This window comes from Ovis aries, chromosome 7 (assembly GCF_016772045.2).
Source record: "Ovis aries strain OAR_USU_Benz2616 breed Rambouillet chromosome 7, ARS-UI_Ramb_v3.0, whole genome shotgun sequence".
NCBI lineage: Eukaryota > Metazoa > Chordata > Mammalia > Artiodactyla > Bovidae > Ovis > Ovis aries.
Window position 1 is genome coordinate 59,880,643 of NC_056060.1, and position 16,808 is coordinate 59,897,450.

Genomic DNA, 16,808 nt, shown 5'->3' on the forward strand with positions numbered 1-16,808 from the left:
CCTCTGAGTCCAAAAGTCCGTTATACACATCTGTGTCTCTTTCCCTGTCTTGCATACAGGGTCGTCATTGCCATCTTCCTAAATTCCATATATATGTGTTAGTATACTGTATTGGTGTTTTTCTTTCTGGCTTACTTCACTCTGTATAATCGGCTCCAGTTTCATCCATCTCATCAGAACTGATTCAAATGAATTCTTTTTTACGGCTGAGTAATACTCCATTGTGTATATGTACCACAGCTTTCTTATCCATTCATCTGCTGATGGACATCTAGGTTGTTTCCATGTCCTGGCTATTATAAACAGTGCTGCGATGAACATTGGGGTACATGTGTCTCTTTCAATTCTGGTTTCCTCGGTGTGTATGCCCAGCAGTGGGATTGCTGGGTCATAAGGTAGTTCTATTTGCAATTTTTAAGGAATCTCCACACTGTTCTCCATAGTGGCTGTACTAGTTTGCATTCCCACCAACAGTGTAGGAGGGTTCCCTTTTCTCCACACCCTCTCCAGCATTTATTGCTTGCAGATTTTTGGATCGCAGCCATTCTGACTGGTGTGAAGTGGTACCTCATTGTGGTTTTGATTTGCATTTCTCTAATAATGAGTGATGTTGAGCATCTTTTCATGTGTTTGTTAGCCATCCGTATGTCTTCTTTGGAGAAATGTCTATTTAGTTCTTTGGCCCATTTTTTGATTGGGTCGTTTATTTTTCTGGAGTTGAGCTGCAGAAGTTGCTTGTATATTTTTGAGATGAGTTGTTTGTCAGTTGCTTCATTTGCTATTATTTTCTCCCATTCAGAAGGCTGTCTTTTCACCTTGCTTATATTTTCCTTTGTTGTGCAGAAGCTTTTAATTTTAATTAGATCCCATTTGTTTATTTTTGCTTTTATTTCCAGCATTCTGGGAGGTGGATCATAGAGGATCCTGCTGTGATTTATGTCTGAGAGTGTTTTGCCTATGTTCTCCTCTAGGAGTTTTATAGTTTCTGATCTTACATTTAGATCTTTAATCCATTTTGAGTTTATTTTTGTGTGCGGTGTTAGAAAGTGATCTAGTTTCATTCTTTTACAAGTGGTTGACCAGTTTTCCCAGCACCACTTGTTAAAGAGATTGTCTTTACTCCATTGTATATTCTTGCCTCCTTTGTCAAAGATAAGGTGTCCATATGTGTGTGGATTTATCTCTGGGCTTTCTATTTTGTTCCATTGATCTATATGTCTGTCTTTGTGCCAGTACCATACTGTCTTGATGACTGTGGCTTTGTAGTAGAGCCTGAAGTCAGGCAAGTTGATTCCTCCAGTTCCATTCTTCTTTCTCAAGATTGCTTTGGCTATTCGAGGTTTTTGTATTTCCATACAAATCTTGAAATTATTTGTTCTAGTTCTGTGAAAAATGTGCCTGGTAGCTTGATAGGGATTGCATTGAATTTGTAAATTGCTTTGGGTAGTATACTCATTTTCACTATATTGATTCTTCCAATCCATGAACATGGTATATTTCTCCATCTATTAGTGTCCTCTTTGATTTCTTTCATCAGTGTTTTATAGTTTTCTATATATAGGTCTTTAGTTTCTTTAGGTAGATATATTCCTAAGTATTTTATTCTTTTCGTTGCAATGGTGAATGGAATTGTTTCCTTAATTTCTTTTTCTACTTTCTCATTATTCGTGTATAGGAATGCAAGGGATTTCTGTGTGTTGATTTTATATCCTGCAACTTTACTATATTCATTGATTAGCTCTAGTAATTTTCTGGTGGAGTTTTTAGGGTTTTCCATGTATAGGATCATGTCATCTGCAAACAGTGAGAGTTTTACTTCTTCTTTTCCAATTTGGATTCCTTTTATTTCTTTTTCTGCTCTGATTGCTGTGGCCAAAACTTCCAGAACTATGTTGAATAGTAGCGGTGAAAGTGGACACCCTTGTCTTGTTCCTGACTTTAGGGGAAATGCTTTCAATTTTTCACCATTGAGGATAATGTTTGCTGTGGGTTTGTCATAGATAGCTTTTATTATGTTGAGATATGTTCCTTCTATTCCTGCTTTCTGGTGTTTTAGCCATTTTTATGTGTATGGTTCGGTGGCATTAAGTACATTCGCATTGTGGGTAGCCATCGCCTCCATCCATCTCTAGAACTTTTTAATTTTCCCAAAGTGAAATGCTATACCCATTAAGCAATAACTCCCTATTCTTACCTCCTCCAGCCCCTGGCAACCACTATTCTACTTTCGCTCTGTGAATTTGACTATTTTAGGTACTTTATATAAATGGAACTTGTAGTGGAATATTTGTAATCAATTTGTTTTTATTACTCCTTTACTAACATAGGATTTTACCCTCCACATGTGAAAATCTCATTTATAATAATAATATTCTAAAAAGTAGTAATAATTTTCAAATTTTAATGATAAAATATTCCATTGGACTCCTCTGGAAATTTAATTTGCTTTTCGTAGAACTTGTATTTGGGACTTCAGCAGTATTACAGGGCACTTTTGAGATATAAGAGTTGATCTAAGAATATGTTGGTCCTGGAAATTTTTATATTGAATAGCATTGATCATCAGGCCCTTTACTCTTATGTCGTTAATCCTGCTTTTGGATGGTAGAGAATGTTTTCTACTTCCTGGCTTTGAAGAAAATACAAAAGAACAAATAAATCATATTGTTACATAATACTATTGTTTTTGTCTTGCTGTTCAATAGCTGATGCTCTGTGGTGAAACTGCAGTTTGGTTTAATGTGGCACTCATACAAGCCATTTTAACAGTGAATAATATCAGAGCCAGCTGGTTCTTTCAAGTTGAATTTGCAGACCATTAAAACTGAAGACACTCTGTGATTTGATCATCTTGATGGTAAATATATCACCTAAACCAGAATTTGACTTTTAGCCACCACCCCAACCATTTTTATTTTTTTCTAATAAAGTAGTTTAGAGATAACTTTGGGGGGAAATGGAAATCAGTACAGACTTGTAGGACGTGCTGTGAGGGAATGAATAATGTCAGGTAAGTGATTATTTGGAAATGAGATCTTCTCTTCCCTGAACAAGATTGCTTACTGTTTTCTTCATCATGGAGTAGAGTAAAATGTGGTAATAATTTTCTGTAGTCAAATTGCTGACACACAAAATTGGGTCCACAGAACTATGGCCTGGATTTTGAATTGCTTAGTCTGCGTGTTAGATTAAATGCTGTACAGCACATCACCTTGCTATTGCAGTTTTGAATGATATTTGTTTAAAATTTATATGTCAGTACTTTTAACTTACAGATGAAAGAAGCTGAAAGTCACAGCAAATATTCATACAGAAAGTGTTGTTCTTATTCCTATGCTTTGTTTCTAAAATGGTTTTTTAAAAATTAGTTAAAATTAAGCTGTATCTCAGATACAGTTGGGGCTTCCCAGGTGGTGCAGTAGTCAAGAATCCACAGGCCAATGCAGGAGGCACAAGAGACTCGAGTTTGATCCCTGGATTGGGAAGATCCCCTGGGATCCCCTGGAGTAGGAAATGTCAGTGTACTCCAAGATGTGGGTTCAATCCCTGGATTGGGACGATCCCGTGGAGCAGGAAATGGCAACCCTCTCTAGCACTCTTGCCTGTAAGATTGCTTGGACAGAGGAGCCTGATGGGCTATAGTCCATGGGGTCGTAAAGAAGTGGACATGACTGAGCTGCTAAACACTAGCAGAAGCAGTTTCTGAAAGTAAACATTTTCTGTAGTGTAGTTTAGTAAAATTTGCCAAAAGATCATATTCTTTAAATAACATTGTGTAGACCATGTTTTGTAGGCAGTCTTGCATGTAGTATTTTATAGAAAGTAGATTAAAAGTGTATTGGGTCATTAAAAAAAAACAGCTTGAATGAAATAGGAGAGGCACTACTGCATAGGAAAATTAGCTCTGAAAGGATTTCCACCCCTCCCTAAGAGTTTTTATTACCAAGTATTTCAAACCTCCATTAAAGTTGAAATAATAATAGGATACCCATATATCTTCTACCTACACTAAATATTTGTTAACATTTTCCCACTTCTATACATATGCTCTCTATGTATATCAGTTCAGTTCAATTGCTCAGTCGTTTACAACCGTTTGTGACTTCATGGACTACAGCATACCAGGCTTTCCAGGCTTCCATCACCAGCTCCCAGAGCTTGCTCAAACTCCTGTCCATCGAGTCGGTGATACCACCCAGCTGTCTCATCCTCTGTTGTCCCCTTCTCCTCCTGCCTTCAATCTTTCCCAGCATCAGTATATATGTGTGTGTATATATAATATATATATGTACATAATTATATTAATATATGTATTATATATTGTATGTGTATATGTATATATGTATGTATGTTCCATATTATATATAATTTTGTTTTTGTTATTGTTCAGTGCTAAGTCGTGTCCAACTTTTTCTAACCCCATGGACTGGAGCACACCAGGCTTCCTTATCCTTCACTGTCTCCCAGAGTTTGCTCAAACTCATGTCCATTGAGTCAGTGATGTCATCCATCCATCTCATCCTTTGTTGTTCCCTTCTCCTCCTGCCCTCAGTCTTTCCCAGCATCAGGGTCTTTTCCAGCAAGTCAGCTCTTCACATTAGGGGGCCAAAGTATTGGCACTTCAGTGTCAGTCCTTCCAATGAATATTCAGGGTTGATTTCCTTTAGGATTGACTGGTTTGATAACTCCTTGCTGTTCAAGGGACTGTCAAGAGTCTTCTCAGCACCACAGTTCAAAAGCATCAATTCTTTGGCTCTCAGCCTTCTTTATGGTCCAACTCTCATATCCATACATGACTACTGGAAAAACCATAGCATTGACTATGTGGACCTTTGTCAGCAAAGTGATGTCTCTGCTTTTTAATACACCATCAAGGTTTGTCATTCTCCCGCTGGACAGCCCAGGGATTGAACCCAGATCTCCTGCATTGCAGATGGATTCCTTACTGTCTAGGCCACCAGAGAAGCCCATATATAATTTTGTGTATATTTAATTTGTATATATTTAATGCAAATTATATATTTAATTATATAACATATGATATCAGTGTGATTTATAATGCATATTATAAATGTATGTATTATTATCTATGTATAATTATATATTATGTCTGACTCATTGGAAAAGACCCTGATGCTTGGAAAGATTTAGGGCAGGAGGAGAAAGGGGTGACAGGGAATGAGATGGTTAGATGGCATCAGTGACTCATTGGACATGAATTTGAGCAAACTCCAGGAGATAGTGAAGGACAGGAAAGCCTAGTATGTTGCAGTCCATAGGGTCACAAAGAATTGGACACAACTGAGCAACTGAAGAACAATAGCAATACATTTGTGGTCTGTTTTGCTAAATCGCTTGAAAATTAAATTGCATATATCATAGCACTTTACCTCTAAAAAATAAGGCCATCTCATATATAACCACAATCCCATGATCACATCTAAGAGAACAGTTCCACAATATCTTCTAGTGTCCAGCTCATATAAAATTTCTCTAGTTGTCTCTTTTTGAAACAGTATCCAGTAAAGTTTTGGTTATTAGTATCTTTTTAATCTAAAAACTCTACCTTCTTTTTTTGTGTATGAGGGGTCATTTACTTTTGGAAAATTTCAGGCCAGTTGCCTTTGAAAATCATGCATGCTTGGTTTTCTGATTCCTTCTTCATGGTGTTACTTATCTTGCTCTTCTATCCCTGTATATCCTCTTGACTAGAAGCTAGGTAGGTCTGGAAGCTTGATTTAAGGTTTGACTGTTTTTGGCATCAACTTCTTAGATAATGTTTAGTATTTCATATTTCATCATATCAACAGGTGTGTGGAAAGATTTCAAAGTGTTCCACGGTAGGGCAGTTCTGGAGGAAATGAAAAGTTAACTTTTGGTGTTACTGACGTGAAGTTTGATCAATGTCTTTGGATCCCCCTGGAATTTTACTCAACTACCAGCTAAGATCAAGTGGTGGTTCAGACGGAAAGCGTCTGTCTACAATGTGGGAGACCTGGTGTTTAATCCCTGGGTCGGGAAGTTCCCTGGAGAAGGAAACGGCAACCCACTCCAGTACTCTTGCCTAGAAAATCCCATGGACGGAGGAGCCTGGTGTCCATGGGGTTGCAAGGAGTTGGACACAACTGAGCGACTTCACTTCACTCACCAGCACCCATACTAGACAAGGAAGCTGGAAATGGGAGTTTATGGTAGTACAGTGATATCGTGTATATAAATGTGCTTTGTCACACTGGAAAGAGAGAGCTTGGCAATGTGAATTCATAGACTGTTAGAACAGTGGAATAGTTGCTGGTTTTCCCTCTTAAATTTTGATTTGTTGTTTGGCTTAATGAGCTTGTAGTCAATATAATTACTAAGGGATATAATAAAGTGCCTCTTAATCAGTTAACCCTATGGAAATGAATACGACTTTGTTGTGATTAGAATGCCCATCCTGATTGAGAGACACAGTTATGTTGTGTGGCAGTGATCCCAGTTTATGGCCTGTCTCACATTTCTAAGGTTAGACATTCAGGTGAGCAGTCAGCTGTGTTGTAAGCACTTTGCAAACTCACTTATGGATGCCCAGGCACCATGCCACATCTACTGAATCATCTTCCATGAGGGAGGTGTATGGCAGGGCAGGGCTGAGCCTCAGGCATCAGTTCAGTTCAGTTCAGTCACTCAGTCATATCCGACTCTTTGTGACCCCATGAACCGCAGCATGCCAGGCCTCCCTGTCCATCACCAACTCCCGCAGTTCACCCAGACTGATGTCCATTGAGTCGGTGATGCTATCCAACCTTCTCTTCTCCTTCTGCCCTCAATCTTTCCCAGCATCAGAGTCTTTTCAAATGAATTAGCTCTTCACATCAGGTTGCCACAGTATTGGAGTTTCAGCTTCGACATCAGTCCTTCCAATGAACACCCAGGACTGATCTCTTTTAGGATGGACTGGTTGGATCTCCTTGCAGTCCAAGCATCAGTATTTTGAAAACATCCCCAGGTGATTTGGTTAGGTTCTAAGGCTAAGAATGATTGGAATGAGAAGAAGTAGTAGCAATTATGAGACTGATTATGATCTTGGAAATTCTTTGCCTTCATTTTGCTCAGACTGAAAGTTCTCTGAACTCCTTCCTCAAAAGGCTGTATTGAAATTCTACATGTCAGGAGCTTACCGTGTCCTAGGCCAACCTACCTGGAAGGAATAAGCATACTGTGACCCTCTGTGTTGTAGATAAATTGATATCTTATTGTTTTGTTTATAATTTTTATGAAAAGATGTATTTAAAATAATTGGAGCCTGGTGCCCAAAATTATATCCTTGTGTCTTCCCTGCAGTTTGTGGTTTAGTGACTGGGCAGGAGTGACAAGAAATCATTGTACCACAGAATATTCTTTTTCTATGAATGATGCATTTGCTTCAGGGTGAAGTCTGATTGCAAATGAAAGTGAAATAATACCACAGGTCACAGCGTTCTGAGCTGTAGATCTGGGAAGGAGCTGAGGATGGGAGGCTGCAGATATACATTGGTTCAATCCCAAGCCTTGAGGCCAAATCTGTTGGGACTGGGGAACAATCCTTGAGCCTAACCACTCATAATGGGAACATGTAGATGCAGAATTTCCCATGAACTAGCCACACTAGAGTAAGCCAGTTAAAAACAATTAAAATTGCACTTTTATTTTAGAAAGGCTTGGCCCATTGCCCTAGTTCATGGAGGTCTTATAAGGAAGTGATTGTAGAGCAATCTGTGAACACAAAATGTTTTTAATGCTATATTTTATTTGCACTAGGAATAATGATTTACATTGCAAGAATGAGTCAGATATTATCCAAGCATTGAATTAGGCACATTCCCTGTCTAAAGCTGGGACTGTCTGAAAAAGAGTATGTAAATTTAGCCTAGTATCGCAAAAGTGCTATGGGAATAATTGTAAATAATTGGATTATTAGTAAGGAATTGAGAGTATGGGCAGATTTTTTTCTGTGGTTGGAGTATTGGACAAAAAACAACATAACTTTGGCAGTCTAAGTGAAGCACAGGACAAAAGGCACATGCTGCCAAATAAGAATGACATTTGAAAACCATGTTAATACAGCATTTACCTTCCAAGAGATTTTTAGATCCAATTCTGTTTCATCCAGATTATGCCTCTCCCTCTTTGATCAGCCATTTTTATTGAAAGCTTGACTCTTCAAGGACCCTTACATCCACTTACTAAGCTGCACTGTCAAATGAGCTGGTTTTCCTCTTTGTCTATAGTGATAAGGATCTAGTGAGGAAATGTGTCAAGTCAGAAGATTTCTGTTGTACATATTCCAACTATTTGCCAAATATTTAGTGTATTTAATAAAGATGGATCCCTGTGGGCTCTAGAGATGCCTAATGAATGTTGTCAGAATTGACAAGTATTGTTTCTATTCCATGTGTTTCATATTGAAATGAGGGCAAAAATTATTGACCCTGGAAAAGTCTTAAGGGTTATTTTTCTTTTGATGAAAACCTTCCAGTAGGAATTCATGTCTAAAGTCTTGAACCAGTGTTAGATAGGACTGACTCAGATTTTCCTAGCATTTTCTAGTGTGCCTTGATTTTGCTGGTGTCGCTCAGAAAACACTGTATTTGCATATACCCTGAATCTTTGCATTCCTCATATGTAAGAATTCCATAGAGTATCTTGGCAAAACAAAGAGGAAAAACAAACCCAAACAGTGTTGAAAACTATAAATTAAAATTCATGTTCCGTTATGTTTTATAAAGATTGAAAAATGGCATACCAATGTGAGTCTGTTGGATTAAAATATTTACATTTGTCTCAATAAGTCAGAAAGAAAATAGGAAATAAACCTAAATTTCTTTCTTTGTTACCTAACATGGAAGATTTAATTTTATAAGTAAAAGATTATGTTGCTGTGACCTTTAGTCTCAACTGTAAGATGTATATAGTCATAAAAGTCTTGATGTGTGTTGCATAAGATTAAATTAAATTATCGAATCAGTTCAGTTCAATTCAGTTCAGTCGCTCAGTCGTGTCCAACTCTTTGCGACCCCATGAATCACAGCATGCCAGGCCTCCCTGTCCATCACCAACTCCCGGAGTTCACTCAGACTCACATCCATCGAGTCCGTGATGCCATCCAGCCATCTCATCCTCGGTCGTCCCCTTCTCCTCCTGCCCCCAATCCCTCCCAGCATCAGAGTCTTTTCCAATGAATCAGCTCTTCACATGAGGTGGCCAAAGTACTGGAGTTTCAGCTTTAGCATCATTCCTTCCAAAGAAATCCCAGGACTGATCTCCTTCAGAATAGACTAGTTGGATCTGCTTGCAGTCCAAGGGACTCTCAAGAGTCTTCTCCAACACCACAGTTCAAAAGCGTCAATTCTTCAGCGCTCAGCTTTCTTCACAGTCCAACTCTCACATCCATACATGACCACTGGAAAAACCGTAGCCTTAACTAGATGGACCTTTGTTGGCAAAGTAATGTCTCTGCTTTTGAATATGCTATCTAGGTTGGTCATAACTTTTCTTCCAAGGAGTAAGCGTCTTTTAATTTCATGGCTCCAGTCACCATCTGCAGTGATTTTGGAGCCCCCTCAAATGAAGTCTGACACTGTTTCCACTGTTTCCCCATCTATTTCCCATGAAGTGATGGGACCAGATGCCATGATCTTCGTTTTCTGAATGTTGAGCTTTAAACCAACTTTTTCACTCTCCTCTTTCACTTTCATCAAGAGGCTTTTTAGCTCCTCTTCACCTTCTGCCATAAGGGTGGTGTCATCTGCATATCTGAGGTTATTGATATTTCTTCTGGCAATCTTGATTCCAGCTTTGTGCTTCTTCCACCCCAGCGTTTCTCATGATGTACTCTTCATATAAGTTAAATAAGCAGGGTGACAATATGCAGCCTCGACGTACTCCTTTTCCTATATGGAACCAGTCTGTTGTTCCATGTCCAGTTCTAACTGTTGCTTCCTGACCTGCATATAGGTTTCTGAAGAGGTAGGTCAGGTGGTCTGGTATTCCCATCTCTTTCAGAATTTTCCACAGTTTACTGTGATCCACACAGTCAAAGGCTTTGGCATAGTCAATAAAGCAGAAATCGATGTTTTTCTGGAACTCTCTTGCTTTTTTGATGATCCAACGGATGTTGGCAATTTGATCTCTGGTTCCTCTGCCTTTTCTAAGACCAGCTTGAACATCTGGAAGTTCACGGTTCACATATTGCTGAAGTATGACTTGGAGAATTTTGAGCGTTACTTTACTAGCGTGTGAGATGAGTGCAATTGTGTGGTAGTTTGAACATTCTTTGGCATTGCCTTTCCTTGGGATTGGAATGAAAACTGACCTTTTCCAGTCCTTTTCCAGAAAACTACTGAGTTTTCTAAATTTGCTGGCATATTGAGTGCAGTGCTTTCGCAGCATCATCTTTCAGGATTTGAAATAGCTCAACTGGAATTCCATCACCTCCACTAGCTTTGTTCGTAGAGATGCTTTCTAAAGCCCACTTGACTTCACATTCCAGGTGTGAGTGATTACGCCATCGTGATTATCTGGGTCATGAAGATCTTTTTTGTACAGTTCTTCTGTGTATTCTTGCCACCTCTTCTTAATATCTTCTGCTTCTGTTAGGTCCATACCATTTCTGTCCTTTATCGAGCCCATCTTTGCATGAAATGTTCCCTTGGCATCTCTAATTTTCTTAAAGAGATCTCTAGTCTTTCACATTCTGTTCTTTTCCTCTATTTCTTTGCATTGATCGCTGAAGAAGGCTTTTATCTCTTCTTGCTATTCTTTGGAATTCTGCATTCAGATGCTTATATCTTTCTTTTTCTCCTTTGCTTTTCACTTCTCTTCTTTTCACAGCTATTTGTAAGGCCTCCCCAGACAGCCATTTTGCTTTTTTGCATTTCTGTTGCATGGGGATGGTCTTGATTCCTGTCTCCTATACAATGTCACGAACCTCAGTCCATAGTTCATCAGGCACTCTATCTATCAGATCTAGTCCCTTAAATCTATTTCTCACTTCTGCTGTATAATTGTAAGGGATTTGATTTAGGTCATACCTGAATGGTCTAGTGGTTTTCCCTACTGTTTTCAATTCAATTTGAGTCTGAATTTGGCAATAAGGAGTTTATGATCTGAGCCGCAGTCAGCTCCTGGTCTTGTTTTTGTTGACTGTATAGAGCTTCCTCATCTTTGACTGCAAAGAATACAATCAACCTGATTTCAGTGTTGACCATCTGGTGATGTCCATGTGTAGAGTCTTCTCTTTTGTTTTTGAAAGAGGGTGTTTGCTGTTATAACTTGATGGTAAATTATGGAGCAATTAAGGTCATATTTTGGAATAGCATTTACATGGGGAAATGATTTTGGCAATATTAAGTAAAAAAAAAATCACAGGATTCAAATTTGACTGTTGGGTATAATTCCAATTTTGTGACAAAAAAGATAAAGCTTACATATAAAATTATGTAGGATAATGTAAGAAATCAGGTTTCTTTAGGTGCCATTATATGTGATTTTTATTTTCTTATTTATATGTTATTGCCTTGTTCTGCTGCTGCTGCTGCTGCTGCTAAGTTGCTTCAGCCGTGTCCAACTCTGTGTGGCCCCATAGACGGCAGCCCACCAGTCTCCACCGCCCCTGGGATTCTCCAGGCAAGAACACTGGAGTGGGTTGCCATTTCCTTGTCCAGTGCATGAAAGTGAAAAGTGAAAGTGAAGTTGCTCAGTCGTGTCTGACTCTTTGCGACCCCATGGACTGCAGCCTACCAGGCTCCTCCATCCATCGGATTTTCCAGGCAATAGTACTGGAGTGGATTGCCATTGCCTTCTCTGTGCCTTGTTCCAAGTAACTGAAATAATTATTTTTGAATCAGAAAAATATATAAAAGATTATAATATAAAATAAACAACATCTATCAGAGAAGTATTTATTAAATGCCCTTAGTAGTATTTGGGGGTTCCCTGGTGGCTCAGGCAGTAAAGAATCTGCCTGCAGTGCAGGTGACCCGGATTTGATCTCTGGGTTAGGAAGATCCCCTGGAGAAGGTAATGGCTACCCACTCCAGTATTCTTGCCTGGAGAATGCTACGGACAGAGGGGACGGGTAGGCTAGAGTCCATTGAAATGCAAAAAATTTAACATGACTGAGTGACTAACCCACACAAGTACTATTTGGAAGAACTAAATATTCTTTAGAAATTTAGCCAAAGAAAGAATGATGGCTTAAAGCATTTGACTTTGTCCAGGCACTTACTGTGTTTAGGAGCAAGTTGATTGTATACCACCATGGCGCTGAGTGACTTCTTTATTGACAGAATGAAATGAGGGCAGAGATTTTATTCAATAGCTCAAGCACTTTTATATTCTTGTTTGAATACAGTGTCTATGGAAGACAGTAGTAGATTTTTAATAGATCTGGCGTATTATGAAGGATATTAAAATATAATTTGACAATATAAAAGGCTAATCAGGTAAAAAAAATGTGGAACAGAAAAAGACAATAGTAAGCTGAGGAAGTATCAGGAAATAGGGCTGGAAAGATAGGCAGGGGCAGCAAAGGTCTAAGGTTAGTTTTCTGAAAAGATAACGCTAGTGCTGTTTATGTACCAATTACACAACTTGTGGCCTGTTTGCACTTTCCTTACTAGTGTTTATGTAATATTTTTCTTTATATTTAAGGTTCTTTTATTCATTCTTGTCATAGCAAACACACCTATGAAATTATGAGTCTGGTGTGTTTGTATTTGTTAATAATATGAATTAAAATTAATATTTAACTATTAAAACCATATGATATAAAGCTGCCTTGCATTCCATTATAGCACACTTTGGTAAGCACTGGAGTACAGAGACAGAGATGTGGAGATAAGGGCTTGACTTTTGGACCATTCTGCCTCTCTCTCAAGTGCTGCCATAATTTGGGCTGATTTCCTTGCTATACTTGACTGGATGAAGCTTTGTGTTTGGGATTTCCTAGAAGGCTCATCTTCCAGCACAGACATTAGGGCAGTGCCATTGACCACAGGTGACCCATTCTAGCAAGATAGAAGGGAGAGTGAGGAAGAACATTTAGTGATGGGGAGCAGATGGGGTCACAATTGCAACAGAGAGGAAGGAGGGAGAAATACACAGGATGGAGGTCCGTCAACTGGTAAGAGTCAGCTATTGCCCAAATATTGTCATGGTTCAGTCTGTTCACTCTTGTGGGTACTGTGATAAAGAGTTGTCCTGAGTAAATTTCGTCTCCTGTCCCCTGAACTACTTGGAGAAAGAAAAAAGAACATCAGGGATGAAAATATAGCCCAGTCACACCCAGTGATTTTCATAAACCTGTAGAATTCAGTGGTGAAAAGAACTTAAATGGGGTCACTTAGTCCACCCCTAGACTCATAGGAAATGCTCTATCTGTGCACTTCCGAAAATGACATGAGGAAGCATGCAGTGTTGGCTTGTGGATAGGAGCCCGTGAGTCTCGCCAAAGCCCAGCCTCCCTTATCTGCCAAGACCACTGTAGAAGAGAAGGGGCCATTATGGCCCATATTTCCACTACAGGGAGGCTGGCGACGGCCTGGCTTTGGTCCACTGTGCTCGCTATATCATAATCTTTCTTGTTTGCTGGCTGCTGAATCCAGATTGACTTTCTCCCTTTAGGGAAAAAAAAAAGGAGATTTTATATTGGGCAAGAATACTTGAAAATGGAACTTCTCCTGGGGTCTCAGCTTATCCCTGTTTGCTTTAAGATGATCCTTTTGCCTGTGGGGTATGGTGATTTCAGATCAGTGCCCTCTCTCTTAAATATCTGATGTCTTTTGCAGAGCTAACTGTTTTGGTGGTGGTTCTTATTTTGAAAGAGTTTTTTTTGTTTGTTTGGTTGGTTTTTTTTTTTGGTTTGCTTGTGTGTTTTTTTTTTTGTATTTGAAGTAAGATAGACCCAATCAAAAGAAACAAATAACTATTTCCTTTTTTCAAGAAACTCCAGAGAAAAAGGTGTGCTGACTTGCCTTGTTGCAAGTTTGAAATTCTTTGTTTTCGCCAATAGACTGTAAGCTTAATGAGGGCAGGGGTTTGATCTCTTTTAATCACCAAATCATCTATATAAAGCATGGGAACTGATTTGTAATAGTTCCTGATACATTTTCTTAGGTGAATGAATGTGTAAATAACATTATTGTGTCATTTTTGGATAGCATGTTCCAGTTGTAAAGTATTTTCCATTAGCTCATGTGACCCTCACAACAGCATCTTCAAAGTGGATAGAAGGTGATATTTTTATCCTCATTGTGTAGATGAGGTAAATGCAGTTCAGAAGTGGAATGGTGCACCCCAGGCTCACATGGAAGTTGGTGATGTGTGGTTCTTTCTATTCCTAAAGACCATTTCGCAGTTCGGAATCCGGCCAGATGGGTCCAGCTGTTCTTCTGTGTGATAGTTTCTGCTTTCCTAGACCTTCATGGAATTCTCCTTCTTTATTTTCAGATTACAGGACAGGTCCATGTTTTACTGTGATCAGCAACCAGATGTGCCAGGGACAGCTCAGCGGGATTGTCTGCACGAAAACGCTCTGCTGTGCCACGGTCGGCCGCGCCTGGGGCCACCCCTGTGAGATGTGTCCTGCCCAGCCCCACCCCTGTCGCCGCGGCTTCATTCCAAATATCCGCACAGGAGCTTGTCAAGGTAAAGCCCGGGCCAGTGGAGTTATTAATGGATCCATCTTATTTGCTCTGGAGAGCCATTCTCCAGTGAAGTTGGAGAGAATGGAAAAGCAGTGTCAGAGGCATAACTTCACGATTTCGCTGACGGCATGATCTCCAGCTTAGGCATTAGGAGCGTGGCTCAGGAGAGAGCAGCTGGCCCCTCTGGATTTTTTCCTTGCCAGCAGTCCCCCTACCCCCGCCCGCTCTGACCCCCAAAGTGTTTCCCAGGAGTGATATGATTCTGTTTACAGCAATGATGTACATTATAGTAATGCTGTGTATAAACATGAAACAAAATTTGTGACAAGGTAGTTTGTTTTTCTTAGTTTTTTTTTTCCCCCTTCGTTTGAAATTGTTGGAGTTCCTCTGTCTCATGGGTTGTACTTAGTTGACCTGAAAAAAACTGTTCCTCTCTCCATTTTACATGCTACATTATGCTTTTTCTTTTTTATAAAACAAGTCAGAAATAAATTAGGATTTGTTTCACAGTTTTAAATATCCCCAGATGTCGCCCGCTCGCTTCTTCTCCTGCCTCCCATAGAAGCCCTTACTCTGGTTTTGGCTTTTACTCCTGTTCTTCCAGCTGTACAAATTCTTTTATTGTCTGGATGTCTGGCAGGAAATAGGAGGAAGTGAACAGAGGCAGCTCTCCACTAAACTGATGGGCCTGAAAACTTCCAGCCTGTATCTGTTTCCTTTAGACATCTTCAGTGCTTTTTTAGAAAGTTGCAGTATTTTCAGAAAATTCAAGGTATGCTTTTCAGAGGCACATAGATCCTAGTTTAGTTTTGTTCTGTATGTCAATTCTAAGGATAATGTGCAATGAAACAGAGCTTGAGCTTAATCACACAGTTCTGTGGAACTCCTTTAAATTATACTTCAATAAATTCTATTTCTCGTGAACACTGCCAATCCTAGCCCTTTGAATGTAAGCTTCTGAATGTTAGGAGTAGCAGGAAGTTACTTTGAAACCCTAGAATCACAAAAGGGTAGACTGTACAATTTTATGTAACAAAGAGTAAGTTTCATTCTGCTTTTCCTCTGGTGCCTTCTTATTTTTCTCATCCTTGAGAAGTCTTAGGGAGTTTTGAAAAAAAAATGTTGGCCTTGGTGTTCTGAAGATGGCTAATACCCCTGAACTCACCAACAATGACCAGAAAGCCCGGATTTGAGGGCCCTGCTGCCTGTCCATGAGCCGTAGACAGAGGTGGAGGTACTGAGAGAATCTGGGGGAAGAGAGTAAAGAGAAGGAGGGAAATGCTGCTTCTCCATAGCTTTGATTTTCATTTTGTACAATCCAGACTTTTCCACCATTTTCTTTCTGTTCCTTTCTGACTCTGCTATTCAACATCCAAGGGAAAAAATAGTTTTTTAAGAAGAAAATTAATGAAAACCCATGGAATCAAAATGGCACATATAGTACCACTTTGAGAATGAAATTCTTCATGCTTTTTTTTTGAAAGAATTTGTTATCAGCTTGGGACACTGTTTCCCTGCTAGTGTTTTTAGTCCTTAGTCTAGATGAGGGACTGTGGGCAATGGGCTCAGAGAAGAGTTTATTCCATCTTCAATCTTGGAATATATGACCAGTGGAGTGTCCTCATACATATTTCCTCTTGGCTGGAAATCGTGATTGACAAAACTATCTAGTTTTGCTTCCATGTCCAATTTTAATTTCAAGTAACATTTTAATGAACACATTCAGCATATCAAGAATGGAAAATTCTGGTGTAAGACAAAATTGAGATCAGCTATAAAACATAATCTAATTATACTCCCATATTGTCATTGATTTGTGAGGCCAGGACATTTCATTTAAAACAGCAAATGACAATTTATACCAAAATAAATTGTTGTTCAGGCAGCAACCCTCCTCCAAAATGGCAACTTGTTTCAAAAACACAGATTACTAGAGATTTTACAATTGGCAATTGCTCTCTCACTTCACACAATGAAGAGTAAAACTAAAAGGCAAATAGGCTTCCATGTTTCCAAAAAAATACCCAGAGGAAGAAAAGTTAGACTGCCTTCCTAGGGTTTTTTATTAAACCGCAGTTTTGTGTGTATGGATGAAGAGATTGAGAGAATATACATGTACATTTACCAGCATCTTTCTGATGA

The 16,808-nt window shown here is 39.2% G+C and overlaps 1 protein-coding gene across 2 annotated transcripts in view; it reads left to right on the forward strand.

Moving 5' to 3' along the window:
- Positions 1-16,808, forward strand: part of FBN1 (fibrillin 1) — a 277,248-nt gene that overhangs the window by 114,025 nt on the left and 146,415 nt on the right. For both annotated transcript variants that reach the window (XM_012181624.4, XM_060418056.1), the window contains exon 7: positions 14,470-14,667. In XM_012181624.4, the coding sequence (XP_012037014.1) occupies positions 14,470-14,667 (198 nt within the window). The remainder of the gene's footprint in view (positions 1-14,469; positions 14,668-16,808) is intronic.